Genomic DNA, 11,686 nt, shown 5'->3' with positions numbered 1-11,686 from the left:
GATCCATATGTGGAACTGAAAAGAATGAGATCAATATTCACTGGGTGTCCCAGGACAACACAGAGCTTTAAGAAGTTGGTAACAGGTACAGCACATGCCCAGCATGCATAAGATCTTGGCTTAGGGGTGGAGACAGTCAGGCCACTTGTCAAAGAATTAATATGGCACCGAGGGTAGAGCAAAATCTTCATGAAACATTAATTCTTCTACCTTAAAGACAGGCATGTAAAAAAAAAAAAAAAAAGACAGGCATGTGAGGCTGGGCATGGTGGTGCATCCCTATAATCCCAACACTCAGGAGGCTGAGGCAGGAGGATCACTGTGAGTTCATGGCCAGCCTTGCTACCAAGTGAGTTCAAAGCCAATCTGAGCTACAGAGTGAAACCCTGTCTCAAAAAAAAAAAAGACAGGCATATGTATAGTCAATCTCTTCCATATCACCTAGGCTCCTCAGAGGGAAAGGGACCGGGTCACCTTTGTGCCTTGCACATCATAGTTCCCAAATACATGTTTGCCAAATAAAAATCCTAGTATTGCAATTTAAGACCAAAGTCACTTTTTACCTGTGGAATGATGCCAGCCTGGCTTTCTTCCTGTTTACCCATCATTGTGTAGGATTTCCCAGCACCAGTCTGCCCATAGGCAAAAATACAGACATTATAGCCCTCAAAGGCATGCAGGAGCATTTCCTTCCCAATGTCATTGTACACGCGGTTTTGAGATGCAAAGCAAGGGTCTTCAGGCTGTAAAGATTAAGCGGAATAACAAAGGGCATTTTAGTCATATTCTTTCCTATATTATATGATTACTTCCATAATTAAGTGTTTCAAACCAGAAAAGTCGCCTAAACTGTACTATACATTTGTAAAGTAGCCCTTACACAGATTTTTCATTACACACATGCTGCTCAGCGGTGTGTGCACATGCTCATACGCAAAGTGAGTTAGCCATACATAAAAATTGCTCCATGAAGTTACCCGGCCTGATTACATTTCACTTTCTACACCCTGCTGGTACTGTTCTTCCAGTCCTGAGAAGCTCCAACGGGAGCATCCTTCTCTTCCTCTCCGCAAATAGTTCATCCTGCCACAGACCTTCCCCTGGCACTTGGGCTCTGTCACCAGCTCAATACATACCTTACTCCTCAACACAAAACAGGAAAAATGAAATCAAAACGTGTGACAAGAGATGGACAATGCAGAGATGAGTTCTAGGTTAGACACACTGCCAGGAATCAGTGAGACCAGGCTCTACTCTGAGGTTGTGCGCTGGGGAACAGCTGCACCCCTCCACTTCCTGGGTGCTACAAGCTCATTTACTCTGAGAACTGGTAGGCGCTCCCAGAAAGTTCAAAGCCCACCTCCTCCTACTGCAACTAAAACAATTAACTGAGGTCATTCCAATCTTCCTAGCCATTCTCTCAAACTTTAATTTAAAATTAATACACTGAACAGTTTTTTTAAAATTTGACACTCCCTAAAATCTATAAGTATAGTAGTAAGAATCCTAAGATATTTCTTTTTCTTTTTTTGTGCAGGGTCTCACTATACAGCTCGGACTCATAGTGATCCTCCTGTTTTCAGCCTCCATACTGACGGGATTACAGATGTGCACCACCATACCCGGACTCCATCGCTGGGTCAGCGTGCCCAGTGGGCAAGGCAAGCATGGCATGTGGTGCCAGGGATTGAAGCCTGGCCCTTGTGCTTGCCTAAGCAAACGTTTAGTCTGGTGAGCTATTTCGCAGGCCCTCTGAGATATTTCTAAATAAATACTCAAGAGAGTCTAATGAGATTAAATTAGGTTTATTATAGACTTAGTTTACAAAGATCAGTTTTTATGTGTGTATTATACATAAACTTTCCATCAACCAAAATACTTTACTAAGAACACTTTGTTCTGGCTAGATAGAGTGGTGCACACTGGTAATTGCAGAACTTGGGAGGCTGAGGCAAGAGGATTGCTGAATTCAAGGCCAGCCTGGGCAACATAGTGAGATCCTGTCACAATAAAACAACATCAACAAAAGATACTTTATTCTTCAGACAGTATTCACTGTATCAAAAAGTGAACTCAGGCTAGACCACACTTACAAAGCAACAACTGGACCTGTTCAGACAAAAGAAAAGACAAACAGGCAGATAGGAAGGAAAAGGGGAGCAGGAGACTCACCGAGGTGTGAGACCAGTAGGAGTAGTCAAAGCTGAAGGACTTTGGTGCTTCCTTTGGGTTCTTTGGGTTAATAATACCTAGAGAATGAAAATGTTTATTTCTGTTAAATCTATCAGGTACAAGTTCTTTAATTCAACATGATGTCATACTGCATGCTCAAAACATCTAATCAGTATATTCAAACCGCCAAGTCTCAATAAAATAATCATAAAAAGAAGTACCACATTTTTAAGAGGAAATTTACATAAGGAATTTGGAAGAAAAAAATCAGACCAGTGACATTCATTATGGGTTTCCAATACTGTGAAGAGAGCCTGGTATACAGCAAATTCTCAGAAAATATTCTGCAAGTGAGAATTAATCTGCCATGGACATGTTAGCAGTCAAAATTTGGAAATGGATGGTGTTACTATTTCAAGGCAACTCGTAAGATTTAAAATATTTCAACACATCCAGGACTGCATTAATCCAACCACAACTGGAAACAAATTCTTTCTAAAGATCTTACTCTCTACTTCAGAAAGCATCTGGTAACAAAGTACTCACTGCAGTCTTATTTCTAAAACCCACAGCTGACAATAACAAACACGTTAAGTTATTCCACACAAACGTGTATATGTAAGTACATTCACACAGGGGAGTCCCAGACTACTAAATCACCTGTAGAATGCTACAAACAGCAGAAATACTTTTTGACTGAAGAGCACGAAGTCTCACTGCCCATAATAAAAGTGATTTCTCACGTAATCAAACCAGGCACACTGCACCTCAGGGGGCCCCTGTGACTGCAAAAGCCTAATAATTTCTTACTTTCTTTCTCACACAAAGGTTTTTTTTTTTTTTTTTTTTTTTTTAATCGGGGATAGAACTCAGCTTTTAGCTCCTCATATTTCATGTGGAACAAAATCTTTCTAACATGTGGTCATGAAATCTCAGAGTGGACATCTAAACCAATCCCCTTCTCTACAGCAGGGACACATCCTCAGCGATCAGTGAGGTCAGGATTAAAAAATAAATCTGTCCCAGGCAGCTGCTGCTCAGGACACAAATAGCAACAGTTGCTATGGTGCTTACTTCTCCGCTGGATTCCACTGGGTAAGCCACACACTTATGTTCCAACCTCAAATGCTGACAAGAGCATTAATAAGGCTCACACTGTGCACAAGCACGTGACAAGGGGACACAGTTCTAGAAAGAACATCTCCAATGCACACGGTAATGCAAGCAAAGAAGTGCGCTTCTAACCAACACACAAGATTTAAATAACAGCAATACTGTATTCAGGGAGCAGACATCTTTTTCAGGCTGCCGTTAAGGATGAACCTTTTTACCCCTCCCAGCCAGACATGGGGCAGATCAAGAGAGGCTTAGGCACTTTCCCAAGGTTACAGGCCTAGCTAGCCAGCGGCAGATGCAGGAGCAGGGGGACACTGCAGCAGGAGAGTTTGGAGCAGGAGCGTTAGGAGCGTTAGGCTCAAGCGTGTGCTCTCTGCCAAGACCTCACCCAGGTGCCTATTCTATGCCACTGTTTGCCAAGGGAGAGAGAAGTAGGTTATGCATCTGTATGCAAAAGTGTATGTGTATATGGCTATCATCTTAAAATTAAACCACAAAGATTGTTGTTGAAAACTCTTTATACTCAGGATAAATCCTGAGGGGATTTCACTGACCTTATCAGACCCAAAAGCTACAATTCTTGTTGCACAGGTCTTGCTTTATCTTGGTCTTAACCACCCAGCAGAAAAGTATAAAAACGAAGTATAAGAAGTAAAGCCATGGTGTTATGTTGAGCTGTAGGAGACTCAGGTCAACAATTTCTGATACTGCCAGTGAAGCAGAAGACCCAATACTATTATGGACTACTGGACTCTTAGAATATTTTGCTGAGTTAACACACCTATAATATTCAAATAACGGAACTAAACAAAAAAAAGGGATACAGATGAATGTCCATTTTGTATCTGTGTATTCAAAGTGGTTAGGATAGATACATAGTTACATTCTCTTAATGAATAGAGGGATTTGTCCTAATAGTGTTTGTAAATAGGATATCATGTCTGCATCTTGTACAGCAAATAACCACTAGGAAGAATTATGCAACCTGTTAATTATTGAAAATGTCCTACCAATTTGGTTTGAAACTGTCTCATTGCTATTTGTTTATCAATAAAATTATAGGAAAAAAAGAAGAAAAAACCTCTTTTTAGCCAGGCATGGTGGCACATACCTCTAATTGTAACACTCAGAAGGTTGGGACAGTAAGAACACAAGCTGGAGGACTGTTTAGAAAATTTGAAGCTAGCTTGGAAAAGACAGCAAGACACATACTACCTTGAATATATGAAATATTTCCTAATAAAAAAATGAAAGTCCTAGAACTTGCAAATGGAAAGATTCTTTTAGGAATAAAATATTGATGACAGCATTGCTAATCTGAAGACTGGACACTCCAAGCATGGTGGTGCATGTTTGTAATCCCAGTGCTTGGGAGACTGAGGCAGAAGGATCACTGTGAGTTTCGGGCTGACTTGGGCTACACAGTAGGTTTGAGACCAGCCTGAACTACACAGCAAGACTTTATCTAAAAATAAATAAATAAATAAATACCAAATATACCACTTACTTCCATGAACAATGAGTTACTGTTTTCATATATGCCAAGGGATTTTTCTTTCTAAATTAATAATACTTGAGTTCCAGCTCACTACCTTTAACATAATTATGATATAATACAAGAGAGAGAGATAGTACGTCACAGAACACAGCACTTGGCAAAAATGACCAGTACCAGTACCTGTAGCCTGCCACACCTTTTAAATATTCTATTCATATAAAGAACAATGGGGAGGCCAGGGAGTTAGCGCAGTAGAATAAGCGCTTGCCTGGCAAGTGCAAGGGCCTGAGTTCAACCCCTGGTTCCACCAAAAAAAAAAAAAAAAGAACAATGGAACAAATACTATATTTAGGTGTTTTCTGTGACCTTACATATTACTGTACTTCTGAGTGCTCTTTAAAATTGAGGTAATATCTAGACCAGTAATGGTGAACATTTAGAGACCAAGTACCAAACTGTAACCCCAAACTCATTTACTGCAAAGTGCTAACACTGCAATTAAACCTAAAGACTGTAGGTTTAGTTTAGAAAGAACAACTCTATGTTAACCTCTTTTGTCCTAAAAGAAAAACACAATAACACAGGTACCATACCACCACTCACTAGACTTTACAGAATTAAATAAGTAAAGCATTACACAAATATTAAATTTTTTAAAATAGTATTTTGTATCTTGTTTTAAATTCTCTCAATACTTGCTGGTATGAAAATGATGCTTCATGGTCTTTAAACCACAGCAAGAAAATTTCTGTTCACTAATTTAAAAAGTAAGGACAGCATAAAATGAGAATGTTATTTCTTGGCAAGAGTCAGAGTAAAATATTCACAGCCTTTGGAGGCTGTGCGTGAGGTCTCTGCTTTTCCTACTGCCTCACAAATCCCTTAAGAGCAAAGAGACATCTTACGGACGCTCTACATCGCCTCCACAAAGCTGGCTTGCGGTCAAGTGCCCTCCGTGCGGGGCACAATTTAAGTTTGGCTGAATACCATACCATTTTCCAGGGAACAAAAGGAACAATCAGAACAGGGAATGTAAGATACCAGCAGGTTTTATCAACTTTCCTGACAGAATATAGAAAAAAACAGAATTACTGAAAGACTGGGTAAAAACACAGTGGGGTTGGTGAGGGGGTTGGAATGTCAGTACTGGGGATTGAGCACAGGACCTTCTTACTGAGCTAGATCTCCAGCCTTTTATTTTTTAAATGTTGAATCATTTAAAGGGTCTCACGAAATCACTAAATTGCCCAGGCTAGGCTTGAACTCATAATCCTCTTACCTCAGCCTCCTAGAATGCTGAAATTACACCCATGCCTAGCTTAAACAAATGGTTCTTATATCAAAGTCGACTGAGCTTAAAACAGAGGGTAGGGCTTCTAATTTATTTCTCAGAAAGCATGCACCTTAGAATAGGGTTATGGTAATTACCAAATAGTCAACATAGAAGCCATATTTTCCCAAGGTAAAAGCTGTTCCAAATATAGCACCCATTCGCAGGGTGGAGTGCTGCCAGCAAACAGGCTTTATGTAGGACACATCACCATTTGTCCACAAGAAATAGATTCCAGTCATATTTTTTTGAGAGCTGAAGTCAGAACATTCCTCTCTTTTAAGCACTGTAGAGTGTGGGTTCGCTCCTATAAAACCACCTTTTCTCACTGTAATTGTCAAGGCTGCTTTTACGCCTGCATCTGAGGTCTTCTCTCTGAGGTGTTCCTGGACGCACAGTACAGTATATTCTGGACCTGGACCCACCCCACGGCTGCCTTTTCACAGATGCCCTGGAGTCGCCTCCACAGCTGATCTGTTCTTCAGCTTCCTTACAAGTATTTCCAGCATCCCAGGGCTCCTCCCTACAACCCCAGTCCACATCACCACCTCTCATACTTGTGGTGTCCCCTAACTGGAGCATGGAACAGATGTATGCACAGGAAATGTCAGCTGCTGCAGAAGGCTTAGATACTTCTGCCTGCCCTCTGTATAAAAGAATGACCCCTGAGAGAACTGCATCTAGAATCAGAAATGTGTGAGTCCTGGTATGTGTGTTTTCAAAGAGAAGAGTCCACTCCTTTATCAAAAGAGTTTTGTCTCTTGATTCAAGACTAAACTTTCTCTTACAATTTGATCCAACATTCAATTATTAAAAGGCAAGCTGACCCTTAAAACACTGACATTTTCAAGGATTTTACCAATGGAGCAAGTAGGATACTGCAAAGGCTTTGTCCTGACTCCACTCTAGGTGTGAAATACTACTGCAGGTCTGTCTGCGACTTGAGCGCACTACAACACTGCAACCCTCAGTTTTCTTATATGTAAAATGAATGCACTAGTAATAGTGCCTAACTTCACAGAACTGTTGTGAAGTTTAATTGCTAAGCCATGTCAATTCCTACCTAGGGTCTGCCACAAGGAAAATGTTCAGAATATGTTACTGAACAAATGTTCTGAGAGTACTCCACATTCAAGACCTGAAAGAGATCTAGTGAAAACAAGCCCCTGCCCTCGGGGAGCTTACATTCTAGTGAGAAAGTCCGATAATTACTATTAGAGATAGTAATGTTGGAAAAACATAAAGCAAGATCAGGATACGTAAGATGACTGCCACCACTGAAGAGATGATTTGAGCAGGAATGTGAATGAAATTTTAAGGAGCAGCAAGACTCAATATAGCAAGGATGGATGATGAGATGAACTCAGATAATTGGCCAGGGGATAAATCCACTGGGGCCTTGTGTCTGAAGTGAAAACTTTCTGCTTTATTCTAAAACTGTTAAGTCAACAAAATATTTTAGGGAGAGGAGAGGCTTAATGTCATTTATGTTGCAAAGCATGGCAGGCTACTCTGTGAAAACAAGGGCCAAGCAGAGAGACAGGATGCTACTGTACCACTGATGTGGAGAGTAAAATGGTAAGAGGTAACCAGACTGGGGACAGATTGTACAGGCAAAGACAGCAGGAAGTTCTGACGAGCTGTCTGTGAGAAAAAAGGAAAAGACATGATAAGTCCAAAGTTTTTTACCTGACCAACTAAAAGAATGGTAAGGATGAATGAAGAAGGAGCCAGTCTGGATGGGGAGGGAAGGAAAAACCACAGTTCTCTTTAGGACATGCTGAGCTGGACAGACACACGCCTTGGGTCTTCCAGTCCTGAGAGGTTGGCAGGTGGGTTCACAGGTTTCAAGTTCCCCAAGAGGTCCAAACTGGAGAGATCAATTTGGATGTCAGGATCCCAACAGCTGCAAAAGTGCTGGAAGTGGGTGAAATTAGCCACAGCATCTGTCTTCTCCAGAGACAGAGACCTGAGGACAAAAGCCTGGCTTGATGGGGAAGAACTGAAAATGGCCTGGGGGAAGGCAGGCAGGCAGGCAACCTGGAAAGGGTGGGGCACTGAAAGCCAAGAGAAAAATGGCTCAGGGAGGCAGCCACGTCGCAATTCCCAACCATCATTGCCATGATCAAGACCATAACTTCTTTCAGGACTTGCTGCCCCAGGAGCGAGTCTATGCACAATGTCGCCCGTTCTCCTCAAGCCCTCCTCATCTCACTTGCTCCTCTATTTCTTGGCTGCAGTCACCATCCAAATCTTGTCTGGTTTCAAGGCTATTCTTCTGCATATTCCATAAATCTGAAAGAGTTTAAGATCTAAAGCCATCTAAGATCTGGATATACATTTTCCCAGGTCCAAATGGAAGATGAGCTGGGTGTGGTGGCACATGCCTGTAATCCCAGTTTAAGACCATCCTAGGCTACAAAGTGAGCTCAAGGCCAGCCTGAGCTGCATAGAGACCCTGTTCCAAAAAGACAAACAAAACAACAGTACAGATGAACTCTTGCTCCTCCTCTCCACATGACATTCACACATTTTCCTCTTTATGCCTCATTCTGCAGGCCACATTCATTATCTTAGGGGAGCTAGAAAGAGCACCATAGTGCCCTTGCTGTAAAGGCTCAGCTGAAGAACCTAATCCACAATAAGCAATGATCGTGCAGGGTATGAAGTATACACCTGTAATTCCAGCTACTGAGGAGACTAAGGCAGAAGGACTGCAAGTTTGAGCCAGCCTGGGCAACTCAGCAAGAGCTCGACTCTAAACGAAAGTTTAAAATGTGCTAGGAACACAGGTGATCATTCCCTGTCAATTCCAGTATCGCATCCAAAAAAACAAAACAAGGAACCACAAAAAGTTTCAAAAGCCTTAATTTACTGGATGACCATGGAATAGTCACTTGAAGTCTACTCTTACAAAATCTATTAAACTCTTTAATGAAACTGAAAGCAAAGGAGTACTCTGAAAGTCATTCCTGGAAGATATTACACTAATTCCAAAACCAGAAAAGGATCCAGCCAAAGAGAATTATAGGCCAATCTCTCCTTCCCTCCTTTTTTTCTTTTTCTTTCTTTCTTTTTTTTTTTTGCTGTACCAAGGATAGAATTCAGGACCCTATGCTTGCTGGGCAGGTACTTAATCCACTGAGCTATCTCCCCAGCCCTTATTGATAAAGGGTCTCACTACCCAGTTCAGACTCCCAGATCCTCCTGTCTCAGCCTACCTAGTGCTGGGATCATAGGCTTGTGCCACCATGCCCAGTTCCAGGGCTAGCTTAGCATAGGAGACTGAACTCAGGACCTTGTGCTTGCCAGGCAGGGGCTTAGACTTCCAAGCTATTTCCCCAGCCCCAGGCCAATCTCTTTACTGAATATAGACCCAAAACTTCTCAACAAATCTGGCAAATAGAATGCAACACATTATCAAAAAGATCATGGCCAAGGGCCAGGGAAGAGCTCAGCGGACTAAGCACCTGCTTTGCCAAGTACAGGGACCAGGGTTTGATCTCTGGTCTCATATGCTGTGCCAGCCCTGCCCCCAGGGCATGCTGAGCTGGCGAACGAGTCTGGGCATGGTGGCACACACCTATAATCCTAGTGCCAGGGAGGCTGAAAACAAGAGGATCACTATATGTCCAAGCTGCGTAGTGAGACCTTGTACCAAATACATAAATAAAAAAAAAAAAAAAAAAGCAAAAAGATCATGGCCAACAGGTTTCATTCCAGGAGTTCAAGGATGGTTCAACATACATGAATCAAAAAATGTAATACATCATAAACAGAAGGACAAAAATCACATGATCATTCCAATGGATATAGAAAACGCCTGTGACAAAAATCCAACATCCATTCATGGTTTTTAAAAACCCTGAAGAAAATAGATACAGAAGGATCTTATCTCAATCTGATAAAAGTCATTTACTGATGTACTAAAGAAGAAAAACTGAAAGCTTTCCCTCTAAAATCACCACTCCTATTCAATGTAGTCACTAAAACATTAGCCAGAGCAATAAGGCAAGAAAAAGAACTAAAACAGATATGTATAAAAAAGGAAGAAGTGAAATTATCATTGGTAGATGATCTTCTACATGAAGGACCTAAAAAATTCCGAAGACTCTTAGAATAGCAGGATATAAAATCAACACATAAAAGTCAATAGCATTCCTGTATACCAACTTACTGAAAAAAATTAGGAAAAAATACCATTTAGAGCCAGCACCAAGAAAAATTACTTAGGAATTAACCTAACCAAGGAAGTGAAAGATCTCTACAATGAAAACTGTAATACTCTGAAAAAGGAAATCAGAGGCTAAATGGACACAACTAGAAGCTATACTTGTAAGTGAAATAAATCAGACCCACATGTGTAAACACTGTATTGTCTCCTCGGTGTAAGAACCCGGAAGAATAAAATCGGAAAGGTAAAACAGATATAGTAAAATGGAAAGAAACAAAAAGAATAAACTATTGAGATGAAGGAAAGGAGAAAAGAAAGGGGAAAATGCAAGTCTATACACAGGATAGCAGAGACAACTCCATTGCAGTTGGTTTTTCGAAGGTAGCAGTTATTGGTTAACATTTTTACTTTGACCAACTCTATATGCTATATCTGTAATATGAGCAGCTTCACTGAGGACAGCAATGTGCAATGTAACAACCACGGTTGAATATTTGCATCTTGTTCTTTTAAATGTGGATCATCTCTAATGTCTCATCTTTTTTTTTTTTTAAATTTAAGATTTATTTTATTTTATTTGTGTGTGTGTGTATGTGTGTGTGTGGCCAGCTCAGCCCACCAGGGGGCGGGCTGGCTGGCATGTGGTGCTGGGGGATTGAACCGTGGTCCCTGTGCTTTGCTAAGCTTGTTCTAAGTAGGTGCTTTAGACCACTGAGCCATCTCACCAGCCCGTCTCATCTATTTTTATACACTCTCTTAAATTTAAAAAATAAAAAGTAAAAAGGGCAAGGAAAAAATTAAGGTTTAGTGAAAAGAAAAGTTAATTTGCTTGATGAACCTTACATGCCTATATCTGAGCAACAAATCTGATGATAACAATGTGTAATATAACAATCATTGCTAATTTTCTATTCTTGTTTTGAAAATTCTGTACCATTTTTATTGTTCTATGTTGCTTTGTTTTTGTCTTTGTTCTTGTCATTTGTTTTTGGGTTTTTTCCCCCTCTTTAAAATTTAAAAAAGTAGGAGGGTTGCTGGAGAGATAGGTTGGTGCTAAGTAAAGTGCCTGCCTGGCAAGTGCAAGGACCTGAGTTCAATCCTGGTACCACATGCCGTTGCCAACCCCAGAACCCCAGGCATACCATGCTGGCTCTGAAACCAGGTGTGGTGGCACATACCTGTAATCCCAGTGCTGGGGAGGCTGGGACAGGAGGACTACTATGAGTTTGAACTGCGTAGGGAGGCCCTGTACCAAATTAATTAATTAATTAATTAAATTTTTTTTAAAGAAAAAAATTTTAAAGGAGAAAGGATATCAAAGAAAACATCAGAAAATAGAAAGATAGGGGCTGGCAAGATGGCTCAGTGGTCTAAAGCATCTACTTGGAACAAGCTT

General features: G+C 40.9%; 1 protein-coding gene across 8 annotated transcripts in view; it reads right to left on the bottom strand.

Annotated features, from left to right (window-relative positions):
• Kif1b (kinesin family member 1B) overlaps positions 1 to 11,686 on the bottom strand; it is a 164,942-nt gene that overhangs the window by 112,860 nt on the left and 40,396 nt on the right. For all 8 annotated transcript variants that reach the window (XM_012516574.2, XM_023699405.1, XM_023699403.1 and 5 more), the window contains exons 3-4: positions 2,173 to 2,249; positions 564 to 743 (exon numbers count right to left, since the gene is read on the bottom strand). In XM_012516574.2, coding sequence (XP_012372028.1) covers positions 564 to 743; positions 2,173 to 2,249 — 257 coding nt within the window. The remainder of the gene's footprint in view (positions 1 to 563; positions 744 to 2,172; positions 2,250 to 11,686) is intronic.

The sequence above is a fragment of the Octodon degus genome, unplaced genomic scaffold, assembly GCF_000260255.1.
Source record: "Octodon degus isolate 3935 unplaced genomic scaffold, OctDeg1.0 scaffold00113, whole genome shotgun sequence".
Lineage (NCBI taxonomy): Eukaryota > Metazoa > Chordata > Mammalia > Rodentia > Octodontidae > Octodon > Octodon degus.
The sequence above is the reverse complement of the archived record's forward strand: the minus strand, read 5'-3'. Positions and strand labels throughout refer to the sequence as shown.